This window comes from Antrostomus carolinensis, unplaced genomic scaffold (genome assembly GCF_000700745.2).
Source record: "Antrostomus carolinensis isolate BGI_N321 unplaced genomic scaffold, ASM70074v2 scaffold49143, whole genome shotgun sequence".
Taxonomy (NCBI): domain Eukaryota; kingdom Metazoa; phylum Chordata; class Aves; order Caprimulgiformes; family Caprimulgidae; genus Antrostomus; species Antrostomus carolinensis.
Genome location: NW_010308305.1, coordinates 5,625 through 27,892, shown reverse-complemented (window position 1 = coordinate 27,892; position 22,268 = coordinate 5,625). Strand labels below are relative to the sequence as shown.

The 22,268-nt window shown below is 40.1% G+C and overlaps 1 protein-coding gene across 1 annotated transcript in view; it reads left to right on the top strand.

The window, feature by feature from the left end:
* The first annotated feature begins 12,659 nt into the window (after positions 1 to 12,659).
* Positions 12,660 to 22,268, top strand: part of LOC104523204 (lysophosphatidic acid receptor 1) — a 12,754-nt gene continuing 3,145 nt past the window's right edge. Inside the window, exon 1 of the mRNA XM_082931555.1 lies at positions 12,660 to 12,828. Within this exon, the coding sequence (XP_082787681.1) occupies positions 12,769 to 12,828 (60 nt within the window). The 5' untranslated portion in view covers positions 12,660 to 12,768. The remainder of the gene's footprint in view (positions 12,829 to 22,268) is intronic.

Genomic DNA, 22,268 nt, shown 5'->3' with positions numbered 1-22,268 from the left:
CTGAGGAGCAATAGCTGGATAAAAGCATCCTGATATCTTACGTGGTGATTTATACCTTGACACAAGTGGCTTTACCTACTATTGTCTTTTTTAATGACACTGATTAGTAAGCAAAATAGTGTTGAGAATGCACTAGGAGTTAAATTTGCTCAACTACCTGTGTGAGGCAATGCCTCCTACTTGGTTCTGTGTTGTGAAAACTGTTTCTTGCAATCCCAGTGTTTGGAATAAATTTTTTGAGCAGCTACTTGCTAGATTTTTGTTGTTGTTATGATGGAGGAGGACAAAAGTATGCATCATACTTGCTTCTTTTACATACACACACACATGATGCTGGTGACAGTTAACGATGCCTCTTAAATGATGAGCTATCCATGGTGACTTTGAACTTTTCTCCGTGGTAGTTAACTTCTTCAAATTTAAAGTCTGTCAGTAGAAGTAAACCATTTTAAAAGAGTTTCAGAAACTGTTTTGAAATGGCTTATTTTAGAAGTAGTCGGTACTTTAGAAGTCATTACTATGGAAGTACAGATTATTAAAACATTGTCATATGACAGCAGCTTCTTTGTGGTTGTGGTATGATAGCCCATCCACACTGTAGTTACTTGTTTACATAAGCCTGAGCAGATTGGCGTTATTTTCCAGCAGTCGGTGTCTGGCTGTATTTATTTTCTGATGGTTCTTTCTTGAAGTTTTGAGTCATGAGATAATGTTGAAATTAGATGATGGCATGAATTATTACTCTGGAGTCTTCCTAGTTCACATTGCTTTTACTTGAAACAGATAAATTAGAAATTCACTTTCAGGGATATCTTATTTTTCCATCACTCACTAATCAAAAAACCCACTGGAGCTGCTGCTGTAGTTGTTTCTTGAAGCTGGTGCTGTGGTTAGTACAGATGCTTTAAAGCAATTTTTTTTTGTATGTGTGTTTGGTTCGTTCGTTTTGTCTTAGGCCAACCTGATCATTCTGTTGAAGAAGCTCCTAATACATCTGAAGAAACACGTGTATGCCAGCCAGCACCCCTTGCATCGAGGCAGATGCTCACTGATTACCTCAAGTGAGAGCGGGAAGAGGTTCTCAAGCCTTGCTGAGTGGCAAAGCAACAGTCATCTCTAAGCAATCCTTAGCAAGCAAGCATTAATGGAGGTCATTAGGAGAAGCTATATGCATGATAGATAATGACTGAAAAAGGTCTAGAGGTTCAGAATGGTAATGGGAAAGCAACCTCATGTGTTGGCTTTAAAGGGGGAACTGCAGGGAAATGAGACAACTGAGGAAACCACGCAGATTTTTTTTTTTTTACTTTTCAGGCAAAGCTCAGAAGAAGGTTTTTAGAGAAGTAGGAGGCTTCAAGAGAAGATGAAGTATCATTTTGGATTTAAAAAATAGCAAGAAAATGCTACCCAAGAGATGGGTGTGGCATAGATACAATATGGAAATAATCAAGAAAGGAGGTTGAGCAAGTGAGAGAATTGCACTGGATGGTGCAAAGTGACCTAGGTCACGGAAGTACGGAAAGGATTCTTAAAAAGGAACAACTACACAAACTAAATGGAAGTTTTATCCAATGGTAAATAAGATTTCAAATCCCTCAGTGTGTAGCAGAGAGAGAAAAATATCCTGTGTTTAATGGAGGAAAGGAGCATGATTCAGTTGTGGACAGCAGGGTGCTGGCACTTCTAGCAAAGATGTTGAGATACGAATAGAAATGATGAGTGCCTCTTGATTTTCTTTTTTTTTTTTAATTCTCATCTGAAGAGTATGCAGAGAAACCTTGTGTGCTGCTGCATGCCTTGTGGATTAGCTTGCTGCTGATGTGAGTCCAGTTTGTATCATAATTGACTCAGCTTACGGCTAGTAACATGCTTTCACGTGTTACAATGCCAAATCCTATGGGTTTGTCCTTTTAAAATGTGTTTTCCATTTATTAGTAAAATGGGGCATTTTCTTCTGATAGCAGAAGTCAGAATAGTAAGGATACAAATCCCCTAGAATATCCTGAGGGAAAGGAATTAATTGTTTTGGACACAGAAATCTAGAAAGGCCAAGAAAAATCTTTTTTATTTTTAATCAGATACAGCAATGTTTAGTTTCCTGCCTTCATGATGGGATGTTTATGTGGCTTAAAAGAGACCTTTTAAGTGAGCGTCTTGCTACCACTGACACGGAGGAGGGAAGATGTTTGTTATTTTCCCTTCAAGATGTTCTTGGTCATTTCCATTACCCTGAAAAGGAGTGTCATGATGGACCAAATGAGAATCCATTCTGCTTCCATCAACGCTGTAACATCGGCTCCTCAAATACCTTTTGCCATGAGTAACCAACAACTGGAAATCACGTGGCCATGTGTTGCAGAAAGAAGAGTGTTGAGGCACTCCAACTTCAGCAGGGTTGGACCTGTAGCAAATACGTGGGGAAGTGGGAGTCCTCCTGCCTTCCTTACAGCCATTGAGGTCATCATCAAAATGCATCTGAACTTCATGGGCACAGGAGCAGACTCTTGGTTTGCCAGAAGAAACAAAACAAAAAACACAACCCCAAGACAAAAACAATTCCAGAAAGAATGAACAACTTGTAATTTTGGGAATAATCGACTCACCAAAGAGCCTTCACGGTGGCCACAGTAAAACATCGGAAGGTCACTTCTAGGGATAAACACCAGAGTAGGTAAAGGAGAAAGGCAGACATGCATAGGTTAATTACAGACGCTCGAACTGTCTGCCCTTTGGTGGAACCCCGTGCATAACTGCGGTCAGCCTGCTTTTGTCATCCTCAAAACGAGTATGAGGCATGGTGACAGGCAAAATAGAGTGGCATATGGAAAAGATTTCCCCGCAAGATGAATGCTTTAGGGTAGTGTACTATCTACTGAATTTTATTCATTGAAAATCCATGAATAGAGGGTTTGTTGGGTTTGTTTTGGTTTTTTTTCTTTTATATATTCAGATTGATGTTCTGCTTTTTGAGGTGGGTGGGCAGGGGCTCTGATCTTCCCCGGTGAGATGACTGGGGAAGATGTCTCTCCAGACCCACGTGAAAGCAGATCATTTCTTGAAAGGAGTGCCGCTGCACAGTGGTACTATTTTGTCATTGTAAATTAGTTCAGTGTGTGGTAAATGAATAAGGTGACAGATTGTCTCCTAAATCTTGCAGAGGGGAAGAAGGGACAATTTCACACAACACTGCCTCAGCAGAGTTCATGAAACTTTAGTTTGGGTAAGGAGACTCTGCTCCACCTGACACATCGTTGCACTCCTTCCAGGCTGTATTCTGTCATGGGAAGATTTAGCAGCAGTCTTGTAGTACTTGTATTATTAAATATTGAGGCCAGAACAATGATCTTTCCCTGATTAGCCACAGAGCTGCTATTCAAAAAGGTTTGGCTGATGTAATTTTTTTTTTTTTGAAGCACAGGCTGTGCTGTGAATGCAAATGATGTGGCTTTGAGATCCTCTGTTGATTATTGTGTTGTGGAAGAGTCCTACTGAATGCGAGGGTAATTTTTCAAATTTGTGTTGAAATAATGTTCTTTCTAGCCTCAGATTACCACTGAAAACTTCATTTTTTTTTTTTCTTGCATAAGGAAGGCTAGCAGCTCTGTTGCACTCATGAAAGTGAAGACTGAGGCAATGGAAACTTAAGTCTCTTCTAGCTGCAGGGAGTTGCAAACTTCCCTGGAGCACCTTTTAAAAAGTCTTTTAGTTGTACAGGTGACAGGTGTGAGGTGGCTGAAGGCAGAAGGGAAAGTAGGAAAGATGAGTTCCTTTTTTTTTTTTTTTCCCCCTTTAGTAATACGTTTTTTGACTTCTGCATTTTTATTTGATCTCATTAAGCTAGCTCTCTTATTCCTGACTTTTTTTGTAAGATGCCTTTCAGGTGGCTGGGTAAGTTGAGGTTAAATTTCCCAATGTGGTGTTTGCTATTATTTTGTTTTGGTTTGGCTTAAGTAAAAACTGAATGCTCTGGACAGCTGTTGCTGTTCTCAGTAAAGCAATCTGCAAGGTGATACACAGCTAAACATGCTGCTGTCCTGCTCTGGATGCTGTTAGTAGCTAAGAGGTGGTTGTGTTAATATTATGCAGAATGTATGCTTTGGCTGACAAAGTGCAATCCAAGCAGGCATCATACAAACATAGAAGCAGATGTATGACTTAGATGGGATCATAGCAATAATAAAATCCCTAATTCTGTGGTGTACCTTTTTGATGCTCAATCATTCCCAACACAATTGTTTAGGGCATTGTCACCCTGAAGTGGGAGCACCAGTAGCGTAGACAGCACCTGCTTTGACATGTCAGAGGCTGGGTTAGATCTGAACTGGGGAAAGTTTTTGTCCTTCTGCTTTTTTTGGTTGTCAAAGTCACAAGTGCTCAGATCGTTTAAAGCAAAACAAAACAAACCTGATAAAAGCCAGAAAGCAGATGATGTGCATGGGGTAAAAAGAGGATGTTTTTCAACAGCCAGAGGAGGGGAGGGGATCTCCACTCGTGATCTAACCTGTTGGGGTTAGATCATGTTCTTTTCCCCTGCTCTCCCCAAAGGTTTTGAGGTGGGTTGGGCAGGTGGCAATGGCACTTACTCCAGAGGTCTTGCTGGAGGCTGTTCTCCTGCCCTCTCTCAGCTCTTAGGCAGGAAGCTATCTCAGCCTACCTCGCTGCCAACCCTTTTGCAGATGTTTGTAAGCCTTGGTCGTCACATGGGACGTCCTGCAAACACAGCTCTGCGAGCGCTCCTGCAGCTCCGCTGCATCCAGCTTGTTGGATGAAATATTACAAAATCTCATCGTGCAACCCTACAGCCAAACAGTGATGATAGGAAGGAGGGGTCAGTACCAACCAGTTCTGGTTTTCAGGCCAACCAGGCCAATTGTCCATTGTAGTCGCCAGTTTATTTATTATTAACGAGCCATTTGTTGATGACAGTGGAACATTTAAAATGCTGCGTTATTTTTGTTGCAAGTCTCCCTCCCTTCCTCCTTCCCTCCCTTTTATGCCTTAGTGATACTTTGTTTAGCCAGTTTTTTTGTTGTTCATCTATTGTGTCAGGTTGGAAAAATATGCTTCTTTTTTAACAAAAAAAAAAAAATTGCTCTGAAAATGTTTGTGCTCAAACAGTGCATTACTTCACCAGTAATGGAAGTTCTGTGAGCAGAAATTACCTGGATAGAAATTGATGCTGTCTGACTAGCCCACTCAGCCTGTGAAAGAAAAGGTCCGATCTCTTAAACAGCACCTGCAAAGAACTGACATTTAATGTCAAAGTGAATTAACCATTGATTGCGCAAAGAAATGACTAGATAATTTCTCCATAGGGACAGGTATTTGGTGGAAAAATGTTTCTGGATATGGATTGATTTCCAGTTATGGTTTGGGCAAATGTGTGTGCTATGTTTTAGGGATGATGTATTACTTATATAAGCATGTTTTTACTCTGTGTAGTTATTACCTGTCTTGCATGTGAAAAATGATTTTTTTTTTCCCCCCCCTTGTGTGATGTGCTGGAGTAACAGCAGCAGGGAAAATTCACTCATTTCCTGTGAGGCTATCAGTTTCTTCTGCAGAAGTGAATGAGTAGCTCAGTGTGCTGCATCTTTAGTCTGTCATTGATCTTTGTTCTCAGGCTGCAAAATCTGGCCAGTTTCTTAGGGGTGGTTGTAACTTTTGTGATATTCAGTCTTGCTAATGGGAAAGGGCAGAGACTCTCAAGTATGTTTTACTCTGGGTTTTGGGTGGTTGGTTGTTGGTTTGTTTGGTTGGGGGTTTTTTTGCAATATTTCCAAGGTAGAAATTTCCTGTTGTTATGTCTGAACCTTTCCATATGTTAGCAAATTCCAATAAAATCTATTTTTCTAGGTAGTGAAGTTGGATTCAATAAATGTTTGGCTTTACCAGCACAGGCTGTTTCCAGGGGGTGATGGTACAGCCAGCACAGGAAACGGAGTGACATTGTCCCTTTCCTGTGACACTCCCCTTCGAGACTTCCTCAACCCCTCAGTAAAATCTCACAAAGCCATTTTCACAGTGAATTTTTTCACTCTTATGAACAACTGGCAAATGGGCAAGATGATATAGCTCCGTGGCTCTTCAAAGCAGTCTATCCAGTGACTAGAAACAATAGACAGGAAGGCTTTGGGGGAGGCATGTTTGTGTAACTGGTCTTCACTGGGACAATGGAGGGTAGTGTTGTGTATAGGTGTAACGTGCAATTTGTTGGTAGCTGGTCTGAAGGCATGCTGAATAGTTGTAACCACTTCCTTCTACAAGGATGTATATCAACAGTGGTACAACCCAGTCAGTGCCCATATCAGTCCCTGTGACATCAGAAATAGATAATTGTTGTCATGGTTTAACTCGGCAGGCCACTAAAAATTACACTCACCCTTCCCTCCCTCCCCCTCCAGGGAATGGGGAAAGAATTGGTGGGATAAGTGTAAAGGTAGTCAAACGTTGAGATAAAACCAACTTAATAGTTGAAATTAAATGAAATAATAATGCTAACAGTAGCTAAGATATAATGAGAATAATGATAATAATTATTATAATAAATAACCATTAATAATAATAAAAGATACAAATGAGTGATGCACCAAGCAAATGCTCACCACGCACTGACCAAGGCCCACCTTATTCCCAGCTAGTGATCCCAGAGGGGAGAGATCCCAAAATTGCAGTCTCAGAAAAGCAAAAAGCCCAGCTTTCCAGCCAACCCTCATTTATAAACTGAACATGATGTTATATGATACGGAATATCCCACTGGCCAATTTTGAGTCCATCGCTCTCACTGTTCTCCTGTCCATCTTATGCAAGTCCTTCTAGCTAATCCCACACTTGCCAAACATGGGAAGTTGAAAAGTCCTTGAATTCTAACAACAACTAAAAACATTAGTCCGTTATCAGCGTTTTTCTCATACTAAATCCAAAACACAGCACTTTCTAACAGCAAAGAAGATACTTAGCTCTGTCCCAGCCAAAACCAAGACATCGTCTTCCATGCTATTATTGACAAAATAATTTCCAACTCCAGTGTAATTGCAGATTCACTACTATTAAACCTGTTTAATCAGTACCATATACTAAATTTATTCCAACACTTGCTGCTACAGTAATAGATGGTGGATGTGACAACAGACTTTTCTCCTGCTTTCTGGGGAGCAATATCAGGTGAAAGAGCCAAACTGACACCAACCAAGCTGCAGAATTTATACAGTAAAATGTATGTATTCAAATACACACACTGTCAACAAACTTTCACAGGGACAGTTAATTTTGTGTTAGCTTCCAAACCATACTGATGCATCTGCCGAGGGAAGAGAAGTGGTGGTCTCTTTCCAGAGACATCAGATATTTGATGGGGAGATGGTAGGGCAAGAGTCTTATTGAGTGGATAAAGACTTGTTGCTGCCGTTCAGAAGGACTTCAAGGCAAGAGTTCAACAGTGGGCCACGGGATCTGTCTGGACATCTCTTTTATTTATTTTCTGCTTCTTTTGCCCGATACTGAATCATAGCTATTAACTTATAGCAGCTCTTTTAATTGTTGAGCAAGTTAATGCAGGGCACAGGAGGTTATCTTCCAGGCAACACACCCTGGGACAGAGAGAAAAAGAGGGCAGAACAGGGAGTATATACGGATTGTAGAAATCGTAACCACTTAGATTAACTTAGCTTGTCCTTATGCTTTGGCGGGTCATCCAGTAAACTTTCACATACTGTATGCAGCTCATTCCGCAAATTTATTTGTCATAGCACACCATGTACCAAACTCAGTTCAAGATTCCGCAGTCTGGTCCCTGATACAAAACAAGACGTTTGCTGGAACGCCGCTGCAGACATGCCATGTGAGGAAGGAGGAGGAAAGTCCTGAGGTGACAGGACAGGGAGCTGGCATGTGGATTTTCCCCTCATTTTAACCAGTAGTGAACCGAGAAATGTGAAAAAAAAAAAAAAAAATTGAGTGCTGTGTTTATGCAAAGGCTTGCTGAAACTGTTTCAGAGAAGTCAGTGCTGACATCAGAGCTTGGGTCACCTTAAAAGAATTTCAGGGAGACTAAGAGCTACTTACTTCTTACCACCACACAAGATAAGTTTCAATGTTTGAACAGTCAATATTAAATAACTTTTTCAGAACAGTTTTAAGCTAGTGAATTGCATTTGTGTAAATGAATTTGTACATCTGTTTAAAGTGACAACATCAGTGGTGGTGAAGGCTTTACCTAAAATAATATATGGACTCAAAAGAGGTAATATCTTTCTGTTACGAAGAAGATCTAATGCTCTGTAACTTGCAAAATAAAATCAAAATCTTTGCAATAGTTCCTAGTAGTCGTTATAGTAAAGGAAGGAGCAACAGGAAGGGCTCTTCTCTTTTCTTAGCAGCATGAAATTGAAACCAGTTTTTCTGCCTTTTATGTTTATTTTCTTATCTGCTAGAAAGTGTACCCATAGTTGTTCTTTTATTAACTAAGGAGTTACTGGAGAACAGAAAAACACCTCCATGAGTCCATAGTAGTTAACTAAAAATTCATGTTATCACCATCACTTTCACAAGTGGTAAAATGAAGCAGTAGACAGGTCAAGTCATTGCTGTTGCTGTTGGATGGTGTTTGTGTGCTGAACAAGCTAATCGGAGGTGAGTGCTGCCAAATGATTACTGTTGGATGGCAAGATTTCAGATACCACATGAAATTTGGAATGTCTCTGAAGTGACATCTGAAAGTGGGACCCTTATGTGAGATCTTTTTTTCTTACTTTCTTGCTTTTTATGTGTTGTTTGAATGTTGGGGTTTTTGTCCGTGATGGGTTTATGGGTCCTGTCCATCTGTGATCAATTAGGACTTAAAACTGACCTCTGAGAAACTGCAAGTTAGGTTTTCATTCACTAGAGGTGTGCAGGGAGGGTAGCTTTGTTTAGCTAAGTCACATTTAAAAGCTTCAAGGTCATACCAAATCCGCATCTTCAGAGTCATGTAATCCGGAAACTTGAAGTCTGTGAAGTCATGATGTGGTACCAAAATATGCTTTGAACAGGGATAAAGGAAACCAAAGGTGAAAGACAGCAGCAGTGCAGGACACCTGAAATTGTCTGACTCAGGTGACAGCCACAGATTGTGAAAACCCAATTTATCTTTCAGTCCCAGCACCTTACTGCAGCAGAGGCTCTGTATATTTGTGGGCCCAGAAGAGATAATGCAATGATGCAGAAATGGTTGATACTGCTCTTAAATTGCAGATCGCTTGTCCTGTGCAAGAAACTAGAGGTGAATAAGGATAATAATTTTTGTCATTGTAATAGATTTTACAGAAGCAGTTCCTTCAAGATGATGTTTTTGTGATAAATTATGGCATTTCTCCTAAGTACTCCAAGTAATGACAGAACTGCATGGTTCCTCATTTCTGTGGTCGCAGGCAGCTGATCCAGAAATCATAACGCTTAATCACAGCACGTTGGAGAGCAGTATGTTCTGTTTGGTGAGGATGCGTTCCTGCTCTGCGTCTTAGATATGCGTTACATCAGCTGATTTTTTTTTTTCTTTCCCCCTTAGTTGACCAAAAACTCAATGTGTTACCGTAAATGACTTTCTAAATGTTGCAGTTTATGGTAGAACATAATTTCTTAGAGATGAGTCACCTTCACAGAGGATAAGAAATTCTATAATCTTTACTTTACTAATTTTATATAGATCCAGTGTTTTTTTTCCCAGTTTGCAGTTCTCTAGATGCATTCTCAGTAAAGACAGCAACATCTGACAAGAGAAGGGTACCTAGAGTGGTATTTGCCTGTGACACCTGCAATTACTGTGTTTGAGGTTGGTATGTGTGAATCTGCTTCCAAATGTGGGTATTATTTTCAATGCTTTGTAATGCAGCAAGCCATCAAAATCTCATTAGTAAGAAGTCACTCCTGTGCTTTCCTGTTTCAAACTCTCTTTTTAATAGAGATTACATTTCCTGTCATAATGTTCTTTAGTGAAGTTCATTTGAGGATCCTGTTCCCTTTATTTGCAGTACTTGAAATACACAGGGCTGCACCCTGAACTCACACGGGTATTGAGTTCAGAGCCACCTTTGTTGGCTTGAATGGAGCCAGCCTGCTTTTTGCAGTGCTGTGAGAGCACAGTCCCCTCTGCACTTTATTATTGCTGAAGGAGGTGAATACCACAGGATTGGGAGCAGGGGGGAGGAGTCCTTTTGTACAGTCCAACCTATTTTCAGCTGGACTGCTTTCAGGAGCCCTTCAGTTTTCAGAAAGTCTTAATCATTGTGTATGTCGTTCTCAGTAGGTTGAGAAACAAGGTGTATGCAGAAGAACCCTCCTTTTCCTGGCCAGATTGAGAGATAATTGCAATGCAAGCAGCAAAAATGCAGCTTGGTGCAGAAGGGGAAATGTGAAATGGTCATAGGCTTAGGAATTTTTTACTAATCCTGCATTTTGTATTTCTTGGAGAGGTGGTGAAGGACAACTACAGGCATATTTCTCCTCTCACCTGCATTGAAGTGCTCTTTGGATTTTATGGGGTTAAGCTTTTTCTGACATTTGTGTTTCTACCTGGAGTACACAGAGCTCAGCAAAGGCTGAACAGACTTAAATTTTTTTTTTCTTTAGTTTTTCCTCTTCTGCTTTTGATACTCCCTAGTAAAAATGGTCATTTTCTCTCTTTTTATATGTGACAAACGAGATTCTAAGCATACCTCTGGATTTGGTCTAGAGAGTCTTCCCTAAAGCCTGCTTCATCTGTCATCTTTTCCCCATCTTCATTAGCCAAGAGGAGCAGCATTTTAGGATTAAGAGAAGATAATAAATTTAAAAAGAAACTAACAATGAGCTACTGTAAAGTAGGTGTTGTAAACACTGCTGCTCTTAAGCGTGTTTTGAGAAGAACAGAAACAAAGGTCTTGTGAGATCTTATAGAAGTGATATTTGTGACAGCTCACGAGACAGTGATGAAATCTGCTGGATGAGGATCTTGAGGCTGTTGATGATGGAGTTTTACTGAAAATCACTCTCCTTTTAATCAAGTAACAAAGCTTCCCTAAGTCAGAGAAGCAGTTATTTCAAGTTGATGATATCTTTTCCCTTTATCTGTCACGCATAGTGAAAAAATTAGTGAATTTCAGAAAACAGGCAAAACTCTGGTTTTGGAAAGGAGGCAGGAAGCCTGAAGGATATGTAGCTCGGTTCTTTGACATCCACTGAAGGCTTTATTGGAGGAATGCTAAATCTCAATTTTCTGTTCTCTCTATGAGTATAGTGGTAGAAATTTGGAGCAAGGAGTGGAAAGAATGAAAGGTTACTTAGCAAGAAATTAGTAGGAAAGAACAGGGGTCACTGGAAAGCTATATAAAGATGGAAAAAGTGATCCAAGAGCTTGGAAGATGAGACAACTACATCTGACGTAAGGCATGTGGGGATGTATTCAAATGTGAAGCAGGCGTTTTAAGATAATGCTTTTTAAGAAGGAGGAATAATTTCCACAGTGGTATGCAAAGGCTGAGTTTAAATGAACAACACACAAAAACAAAACCCTAACATAACTGACTCGGAAAAGCATGTGGAGTGCAACTTTCCTACAACACTTATCTGTTCTTTCTTGGCTTGGTCAGTAAGTGTTGCCTTTGAAAAAGTGAACTGGAGTCCAGGAAAGTTACTAGCATTGTCTGTACAATTACACCATGGTCTCAATTTTAAAAATTGAGATTTGGGGTAATTTTTGGTGTATTTGTTGGACACTGAATACACTTAGCACGAGTGATTTTCCACTGTGACTTGCAGAATAAGAAGTGGTAGATGCAGAGAGCAGTAGGCATCTCTCCAAAATCCTTTGCGTGGTGGCTAATTTGTGGGTTGTGTTGTAGGTATCTGCCCTGACTGGGGAAGAAACCTGCAGTAGTCTTCATCTGGAATTTTTAAATGGGCTTAATTTCTTGCCCATTTACAGTTTTCTCCCAGGAGTTTGGTTTTCTTTGCTCAAAAGCATAGAAACATATGCAGAAACTGATTTAACCTCAATAAACATTATAGTTATGGAAATAACTTCATTCTGTTTTATCATCTGATGACACTTTACATGGCAATTCAGTATATTCACCTTCAGCAAATCTGTGCCTATCTGGCAAAAAAAATAAGTATGGTTAAAATAAATCAAGGGAAAGTATGTTATAATGTTTAAGTTCCTTTTCTTAACACAAAAGAAAAGTTCATTTGATCACTGAGCTGTAAATTAATAGTTGTTGAGGAAATAAGTATATCCTAAATTCCAGCAAGTAATTCTATGAATACTCTTCTCTGAGGTTTTTTTTTTCTTTTGATGTGGAAAAACAAACAAACCAACCAACATAAATGCGATTCCAATGCTCTGTAGGTGACCATCTTTCCTTGCAAAAGTGTACATGGTCTATGCGTTAGCCTTCTTGCTGTGTTCAGTTTGTTAGAATTATAGTTTGTGTGGTCGAGTGAATTGTTTTCCCGTTCTGGACCCAATTCCAATGTGCCCTTTGAAACTTCTCCTGCAAATCTGTTGTGAATGGTCATGTAAGCAAGTTGGGTTGTGCAAACTCCCGGGCAGGTTTTGCAGCAGCTGAGGGGCTTGGGTGTTGACTGTGTACCAAGTTCTCTTGTTAGTCTCAACATTTTTTATTTTTTTTTTCTTTCCTACTAGGAGCAAACGCCAGCATGACTAGGGTCTGAGGAAGTGCTTCTGTGTTCCTACCAAGGGTTTGTGGGTGCAGAGGAAGGGTGCAAGGACAGCAGGGACATTTTGAGCTACGATGGATATCCCCACTGATTTGGTGCCGTCCTCCATGATGTCACAACCTGAGATAATTGAGGTGAGTAGACCACGATGAAACTCTGGCAGCTGAACTAACTGAACCCCATTCTTATTTCCTCATTGAATCTTAGCTTTTTCTCCTGTCTCACTTCTCAGTCATCGAGGAAATTTGTCCTGAAATATTATATTACAGACATTCATAATTTGCTAAGAATGTTGTTATACTTTGAGACGTGACATTGATGTGTTGTGCTACTATTTGCATAAGAAAATATATGGCAAATTAACAATCTTTATGGACTCCATGTAGGTGGTCCCTTCACTATGGTTTGGTTCTTACTGTGCTTGATGAATACAAAGTAGAAGGTGGTCATAATGTGATTCAGTTGGGATAATACCACAGGAAATTTCAGGTTCAGTGTTTGATTGGAAAAGCTAAAGTTTTAAGCCAAAAGCAGCAATAAAATTAATAATATACTGACAATTACTAACACACTGATCTTTATTTCATTAATCAAAGTGTGTGTTTCAGACTTGATATTAAGTATTTATAAATACTTAAGTGATTTCTTCAGCTCCCTGTACTGGACACCAAGTACTTGCGTTTTCTGGTGAAGTAAATATTACAAATAGAAAAGGAGATGTTAATAATAGTCAAGCCTTCATCTCAGAAAAGCATTTTCAAAGTCCCTTTGACTTCATAGAGACCCAAGTGTCTGTTGCAACTTAAAACTTTTAAGGATGTATACTTTACTGAAGAGGGCACCACAGTTGATTAAGGTCAGTGTCAGAAAATTTGAGATCTAATGTTTATTTTGCTTTTTTGTTGTTTGCCATAGATTCTTTGGCTGAGGAGGCTGTGGCTTTTAGCAGTACGCACTGAGAAGTGCAGTAGTTCAGAGATCCCTGGATTCTCTGGTAGTTCAGAGATCCCTGGATTCTGTGAAGTTACAAAAAACATGTGCACTAATGAGTAGTGATGTGAAATGAGCTGAATCCAAAATCTGCTTTGGAGAATATTCTTTGTGTTCCTCTTCCTCCTGTGTTTCAAATGGAGAACTAGTATATTTTAAAAGTATTTTTGTTGCTTTTCAAGTCTCTGTCCCTGCTAGGGTCAGAGAAGGGTTGGTGTCTTTACAGCAGAATAGAATACCTGGTAGGAGGTGGATGCTGTACAGTTGTGTCCCAGGCTGCATGGCTCCCATTCTGTAGAAAGGCTCCCTCAGGCGATCTCCTCACATGCTCTGAAAGGCACTTGCACCCCTGTCTCTGTGGATTCTCTCTTCAGAGCCTCCTTTATGTATGATAAATTTGTGTATCTCAGCATTGCTGTTCAGGATAAATGCCTTCTCAAAGGGAAAATAAGGTCAACTGTGGTGCAAGAATGAGTGGAAGAAAAGCTCTCACTGGTAGAGGAATTGATGATTGGCATAGTCACCATTGTGTTGTACTTCCAGGTGAATAAATGCACATGTTCTGTGGCTGCAGAGCATTTCTGCTGAATAAATCCTGACCTGAACTTGCATCCCTAGACCAAAGACTAGAGATAAATGGATGATTCCGGTCATTGACTGCTAATCCAGACAATGACCCTCCACACTTGGGTTTTAGAGACTGTGCTTCAATGAGATTTGACTTTGGAGCCAAAAAGAAATGGCAAGCAGAAGCAAAGGAAAGACTGGTATCTCAGTGTGGGAGATTATGGTAGAAAAATACCATCCTTTAAACCTTGTGTTGTAAAAATAGACTTAAATTTGATATCCATATGGGCAGACTTACATGCATGCATGCATGAATTCCCAGAGATTTTAGTAAACCTGATGGTTGATAGAAGGCTTCAATTCTATGTAAAGGAGTAACAGATCCAAAAATCAGCTTTTCTGAGTGTGAGGAGAGCTTTTTAACAGGCAGAGACCTAGTGAGACACATAATTAAAGAGACAAATACTTAGATAAAAGTATTGAAGTAAAGCACTTTTCAGACTGGAACAGTGGGGGCTTGCCTTTCATGTTTGGGTTGACATACAAATGAATTTTGGATATAGTTTAGAAAACTCTATTCATTAAAATACTTTATTTATTTTTTTCTGGAGGACATTATTTTGCCTTTTAAAACTGAGCAGATGCCACAGTGTGCTGCAGAAGACATTTAAAGACTGCTTTCTTAAGGAAGAAGATTTTTTTAAAACTTGGAAGTAGCCTCGCATGCCTTCTGCATGAGCTAGATGGCATCTCAGTTACAAAAGAAGTGTTTTGCTACTTTACTTTAAACTTTCTTATCTTTAATCATTTTTTACCTTTTATCTTTAAACTTTCCTTTCACATTGCCAGGATAGTTGGTTTCCTTCAAATTTGGTCAGTTTAGTCTTTGAAATAAATATTATCTATTTTGTATACGTATGTATGTAAATGTATGTATGTGTATACATCTCAGTAATAAATATTCCTCTGCCTAGCATCAGTCCTTTAACTGCACAGGGCAAACAAAAATAGACTCTTATTTACCACAGTGGAGAATCACAGAGACCTCAGCAGGACCTTTTAAAATTTGAAGCCCACCCTGACAGGTTTTTTGCTTGGGCTTGAATCCTACAGATGCTCGTGGCAGCACCACTCTTCGTGCCCTTCCTATGCACTGACCTGTCCAAAGTGCTCTGCTCCCATCTTCTTTCTCTTCCCCAAACATCCTGTTACCAGATTGAAGGAGTGGTGATTAAAAGCATCTCGACATCTTGGTCATGTTTAAATGAGAAGGATAAACAAAGGTTCAGGGTACTTTATCTATCCATAGCTAAAATCTGGAATAGAAAATCATTCTGGGACACCATTCACAATATGTCAGAGAAGTCAGTGAAACAAAAAAATTCCAGAATGTGCTTTGAGTTTTTGGCTATGGGGTTTTATTGTAGGGCAGGACCTAGTGATTTCAGATTAGATAAGCCAATCTGCTCCTAGAGAGAAAAGAAAATGTAACAGAACCTTTTGATTTTTAAATTGGGAATATTTTGTGATACATGTGATGACTTCATACTTCAGCTATGTATATGCAAAATTATATCACCAAAACCTGATTAGTCTGATAATATAGTAAGCAGAAAGTTAAGTAATTCTGTAAGAAGCATTTAGCATCCCAGAGGGCTTTGCTGTTTGCAGAAAGCAAACATAAAAAGTGGTGGTCTAAATGGATTAACGTACTCTGTAGAGTGATTAGTATCTCCTCTCTTTGTGAATGGCATGAGATGAATTCTGCAGAACAAGCTTTGAAGAAGAAATGATTTGAGCTCCAGTTGCTTAATGAACCAGGGACTTTCAGCAGTGCTTCAGAAATGCTTGAAACAAGAAAACAACAAAAATTCATCATTCTCTCTTTGCTTTTGCCAGCAGTGGATCCTACCAGCCAAATACTAGAAGTAAATGAGTATATTTAAATAACTGCCATGCAGCTGTTCCAAAGAGAAATCCAGAGCAGTATCCATTATAGTGGCCTTTCATGGCTGTGTGGTTACAAGAGCCAAAAAACTCTTCTCCTACTCTATGCCATTGAATACTTCTCTATTTTCCCTTCTTTTTTTTTGAATTAGAGTGGAAGAGACTTAAACTAACCTTGCCACAGCATGGTCATCCTCCGTAGCTTTTTCCTCTTTACAGTGATGCTTGAGAACAGCCTCCTGTGGGGTGGCACAGCTGTTGTGACCACTTGCCCCAACAAAGCCCAACACGATTTGCATTTTGGATTTGGTGCCCAGATTTCTTCAGCCAACAAATGTGCTGATTTTATTTCTCCCCTTCTAGGCGAGTAAACAAATTAACCTCTTTACCAAAACAGACCTCTGGTGGTGGTAATTAAGGCAAACAAGAGAACAAAAGGAAATGTTAAGACTGAAAGAAACAATTTGTGATTAGAGGTATATCCACCCTGTTACAGGTACCATAGGGGAAACTTAAATATCTGTATGCTTTTTTTATTATTCTTATACTAGATGAGATTACCAGGGCTTCAAAATACATCTCCCTTTTGTTCAAAGCAGACTAATACTGCCTTACAGGCAGCTCTCAGTACTGTATGAACAAGGTACTGATAAGAGAACCCATTGTTGACAGAGCCCTGAGAAAGATTTTTCTGTATTCTGTTTATATATTTCACAAAGCAGTGCATCAAAGTAAAAGAAACCCAAATTGCCTATATACATATTTCAAGAAAAAAATGTATTTGCTGTGGTAAACACAGGATAGTCTTCTTATTGCCATTTGGAAATCTCAATTTCCAGCCCAAAGTGAAATTTGCTATGCTTATTAACAAAATTTTGAATTAGCATTTTGCTTGTAGGTTAAACTCTCCCGGGAGCTCACTCTGCTGGTTTGCTTGGTGAGGAGTGATGAAAGGTGTGCCCTGGAGGAGGAAGTAGACCTAATAGCCTACAGCATTTTTCCAGTATAAAAGGCCAGTCTTTCAGATGCTGGAGCCAAGATTTAATTCCCATCTTGGCTCACAGAGCACCAAACAGGACCCAAAGGATGCATGTTGCAATTCATTATGCATGGAAACTCACGTGGGATGTTAGAGGTGCAGGTTTGTTTTTTTTTTTTTTTTCCTACTGTTTCCTCCACCCTGATGGCTTCTAAAGTGACATGGATCGGGGACTGAGTGCTGAACCTCTCTCCGGAAAGATCTTTGTGGCACTGGGATTTTTGGGGAAGGACTGTCCTGTGCTGCACTCATCCTGCACAGCAGCCTGCAGGAACTAACAGCAGGTCAGATGTCTGGCTGCAAGGTTCAGGTTGAGGGTAGGACAAGTTGGCAACCAAGGAGCGAATGGGTGAGATAGTGGAGAAGCCCAGTCTGACTGTATCATGACACAGACTTTTTCTGAAGGCATGACAGGTAGCATATTCCAGTCACTAAATTAGCTGATGGAATATAATTGCCTTCCTGTGTTTCCCACAAAGCCAGGAAGTGTTGAGCCTATACCCATGTTTGGCTAATGTTTATGAAGCTCAGCTTGTCCTGAAAGCTCTCCTGGAAGAAAAAGAAGCTTGAAGAGCTTTGAAGAAACCCTTTCTGTACTCTGCATGGGACATTTGGGCTCAACATGCTCAATCACATCTCTCCTAGTGGCAATGCCAATTAGCTTATTTTTGTAATGCCTCCACATTGCAGTGGTCACCTCTCTGAGAGGGGCTTGGAAGGCAGATACGGGGTGGCACAGAAGTGCTGTGTGGTCTGGAAACAAATCTTTAGTAATTAAAGCATTTAAGCCATCCTAGCAATGTAAGGGGGGATGTGATGATGTAGAACTATGCCCTGATTCAGTCCTCATTTCCTCCTCAACTGGAAAACATTCATCAGAACATGTAGGTAATGCTTGCAAGGGATGCAGCTCATTCTGGATCTGTGGAAAAGGAGCAACAATACAGCAGTGTCTGAAATATTGGGTGGGTTGCTGGAGGGATGAGTTCGCTCTGTCTTTCCTTGGATTATTTTTTTCCCCAAATTCTTCTAGCTTTTTTATTTCCTAAATCTTTTGTTTGCAGAATTCTGCAGTGAAAGAAACTTAATGTGCATATGCACGTGCATGCACACCTCCTTTCTGCAGCAGCAGAAAGTGCAAGAGGTTAAAACCACAGAGCTGGTGATGTGGGACCCTGTTGGGCCAGCTCAGTATGCTCCTGACCATCAATACTCTTCACTAATGCTCTTATGTTTAAATAGTGAATTGTGTGGTTCCTGATTTATCTGTCCTGAAATCTGTAGGGTCAAGTCGAGGTATTTCGGACCTGCTAGTTAGCAACCCTGGCATCTTCCAGAAGAAAGGCATTTTTAGAGTTAGCTGAACTTCATGCTCTCACCCATTCCTTTTTTAGCCCACGGGAGCTATTTTTGAACTTGGTTTTGTAGTAGTCGAAAGTGAATAAGCACTAAGGAAGGTCAACACCCTCCCTGGTTTTATAGTCAGTCTGTGGAGGTCATAATCATAGTTTCCAACAGGATCTGTGTCACTTGTGAATTATACCTTCCAGCAGTAAAATTGCTTCTTTTTCAAGTGTTGCTAGTGACTGGGTCTCCTTGCTACACTGGTGTCTAGATATGTTGGGTTACCCTTTTCAGGTATAAACTGTAGGATACAGAGAACTTCTCAGTTCAGTTTCTAGTGGTTGGGACATTTGCTAGCTCTGAGACTCTGTAATAATACAGTCTACAACAAAAACATCCTAAAAATTATTGCACATGCTAGCTATTGCCACAGGATCCATAAGTAACTTTATGCTTTATCATGTTGTAGCAGAGTTAAAGGGATCCCCTTGCAAAAAATTTCATTTCCTCCTGTCTTTTCAGCTATAAGAAGGACAAAATGAGTCTAATGAAATGAAGAACTGACCTGCTGTGCGTTAACCACCTCATCTTATCGTACAAGTTTTCCTTTAAGTCTATTGAATAATTACTTTGGGAGATGCAGTTCTGAAAAGGGAATGTGAGGAGCTGTTGTATCGTGGTGGTAGGGTTTCATATTTTCATCGTGCAGATGAAATTATATCTGTACATAAGGCATAGTAGGCGTAAGGCTATAATGAATCAGGACCCTTGCTGTAGGACTTTATGATTTTTTGGCTTAAATTTTCGTAAATGCTTCCTCAACTTCTACTTTTATCTTTAAAGGAAACACCATCTTTTCCCCTTTATTTTTAAACCTCTTGTTGCTTTTGCATTCTGCAGTTTCAACAATAGTTTGTGCTTTTCATTAGGTAATGGAGAAATTTTTGTTGCAAATTGGAATTTTTTCTCATCTGTTACAACTTTACTTTCTTAAAACCATAGTTTTGCAGTTGTGGGTTGAGAAAATATTTACATATTGATTCAATTAGTGCTATACTTACTTGGTTATACTTATTGATACCCTTATTTGGGGATTTTGAAGTTGGTGGTTCCCTGAAGTGTTTCAGCTCCAGCCTTCCTGGTATGTTGGTAAACTTTCAGAGTATTTACCTAAACTGAAAATAGTGCTATTGCTTTTCCATTCACTTCTGCACTAAACGTAAAGCTGTAAGACACCTATTGCTGTTTTGAAGTCCTAGTCTACCACTCACAATTCTGTATTTCCTCTGAAACATTTTCTGGATTTCTGGGCAGCACTGAGAATGATAAATAGTATTTTGGGGATCCAAGTGTAGCTACCTCAGAATTAAAAGCTCATACTGTATAGAATGAGTGTTCTCAGAGTCTCGCAAGTCTCGCAAACTTTAAGGAGACTGCATGCAAGTTGCATGACTTCTGCAGAATTGAGGTCTCTGGCTTGTATTTGGCATTTCATTGTATGCAAAACTGTAATCTTCCTCAGACTTCCTTGCCAAATAAATTGCTCTTCATCTCCTCTCTCTGTACTGGGTAAGAAAACAGCAGCACGTTGAGGTTCATTCAGTAAAGGGGGAAAAAAGGAGAGGAGCAGGCTGTGTTTGGAGAGCTTAGGGTTAAAATATTTTTAAGAGTTTTCTTGGATATGGAATCATTTTTGTGGCTTCCAAGTTTTAAAAGCTCTGTAAAAGTCAGACCTTAGTATTCTAAGAATGTTCAGCTCTTTCTCTCAGCAAAAAATAAATGCACCCATGCATGTGGAGTGGGGAGGAAGGGGTAGGGGGTGGTGCTTGTCCTTTTCTTTTTTTTTTAATGTTTTTAATTAGGTGGACTGAGGAACTCTGCAAACTCTCAGGTTGCAGTGGGGTTTGTAAACAGATCATTTGCCCCTCAGGCACCTTGTGCTAACTAATGCTTCGTTTAGACAATATCAATCAGCGGTGTTTGAAAACGTGTTGGTGTTTGTTTTCCACCCTAAGCATCTCTCCATGCACAGCTCTCACCAGGTGGGCTGTCACTCACCACCGAGCTGGCAGGATCCAGAGCTCCCTTCTCACCTTCCCACTCAGGCAGCCAGTGATCTCCACTCTGGTCTCTTCCCCAAGATGGGAAGCAGGTAATGGGCTGCTCACCCGAGGACGTCCCATGGGCAAGCTGCTCTGTGTCCTGGATCCAAATCCTCACCCCGCTCTTTAAGCTGTGATGGAGAGGAGCAAGATGAATTGAGCACAAAACCCTGGGAAGTTGCTTATATGGGCTCTTCCTCCCAGTCTCTCCACTGCCGCCCCAGCAGTGTGGTCCCCTGCCACCAGAGGAGAGGAGCCGAGAGGACAAGTGTAGCAGATGGTGGCTGGAAAGGCTAGTGCAGGTGACATTCTGGCCATGGCATGACTAGGTGCTGGCTGTAGAAGCAGAATAAGTTTTATTTATTAAGTCCTGGTGCCAGATTTCCTGGTCTGTGTGTACTGTGTTGTGGTTATAACTACGGCTCATGATTTCAAGAGATTTAACTCCATGTACTCAGGATTTTCTTGTTCTTTGGTTTGGGCCAACTGTGTCTTGAATATTAAATCAACCTCACATGGTTAGAGGAGGCTTTGCTTTTAGCCTGCTCTAACTCCATTTTGCTTTATCTGTCTTGTTGGTTTATAAATCAGACGTTTTCTTTTTCTCCACAGATGTGTCCTAGAGGTTTAGTTAACATGGGCAATTTGCAGCTCAGTTTGTTTTAAACTTCTGTTGAGATTTATACTAAATGGTTGAGGTAAATCTCAGGGCACTGCACATCTGGCTTAGCCAGGCAATGAAACACACTAAGTGGAAACTTCAGGAAGTTAAAATATAAACTTCCCTGCCCCTTTTCCTGCAGGGGCAGGAGAAGGGATGGGTCTGCCTGCTTGCATATGCTGTTATGGTATGTTAACACTTTCGGTACTCAGAGATACGTTATATTTGCCTCCTGCTTGAGACTTTCCAGTCAGATAGCAGCATCACGGGTAAATGTGGCGCCTTGGGATTTGTAGCTTTGTGACCTGGGAGGTCAAAACCTTCCTGTGAGATATACGCTGGCATCCATGAAAGCTGACCCTCTGGAAGTCCCCTGTTTGAACTTTTGTCAGCAAACTGCCTCTTCTTCTGCTCTTCTTTCCCTTGGGACTGAAAAGATGGCTTTTAAAGTAGATCCCAGGTTTTAGATTAGCACGGCCTAAAAAACAAAACTTTTCCAAAATGCCATATGTGAACAGAGTGTTCATTCCTGTGTCTTCAAAACAAGAGAAGAAGCCAGTAAGCCTCACGCTATTCCTCCAGGATTACTCAAGTGCTGTCATGCTTTTAAATTTAACAAGTCTGACTCTGTAGCATTTTACATATTCTGAACACGTGTTGCATACATTCAGCCCTGGCTTGGCATTTTGTGAATAAGACAAATGCACAGCACTTATCAGTGCATGTTACAGTGAAATTTTTTTTATCATATCTTGTTTCAGATTTCATATGAAAAGGTGGGGACGATATTACAAAATCAGGGGATAATTCACATTCTAAGCCCATGTGTAAAACAATGCCACAAAAAAAAAAAAAAAAGAAAAAAGTTATATCTACCACATTTTAAACTTCTGAATTAAAAACATGTGTCCTGCCAAGTGTAGC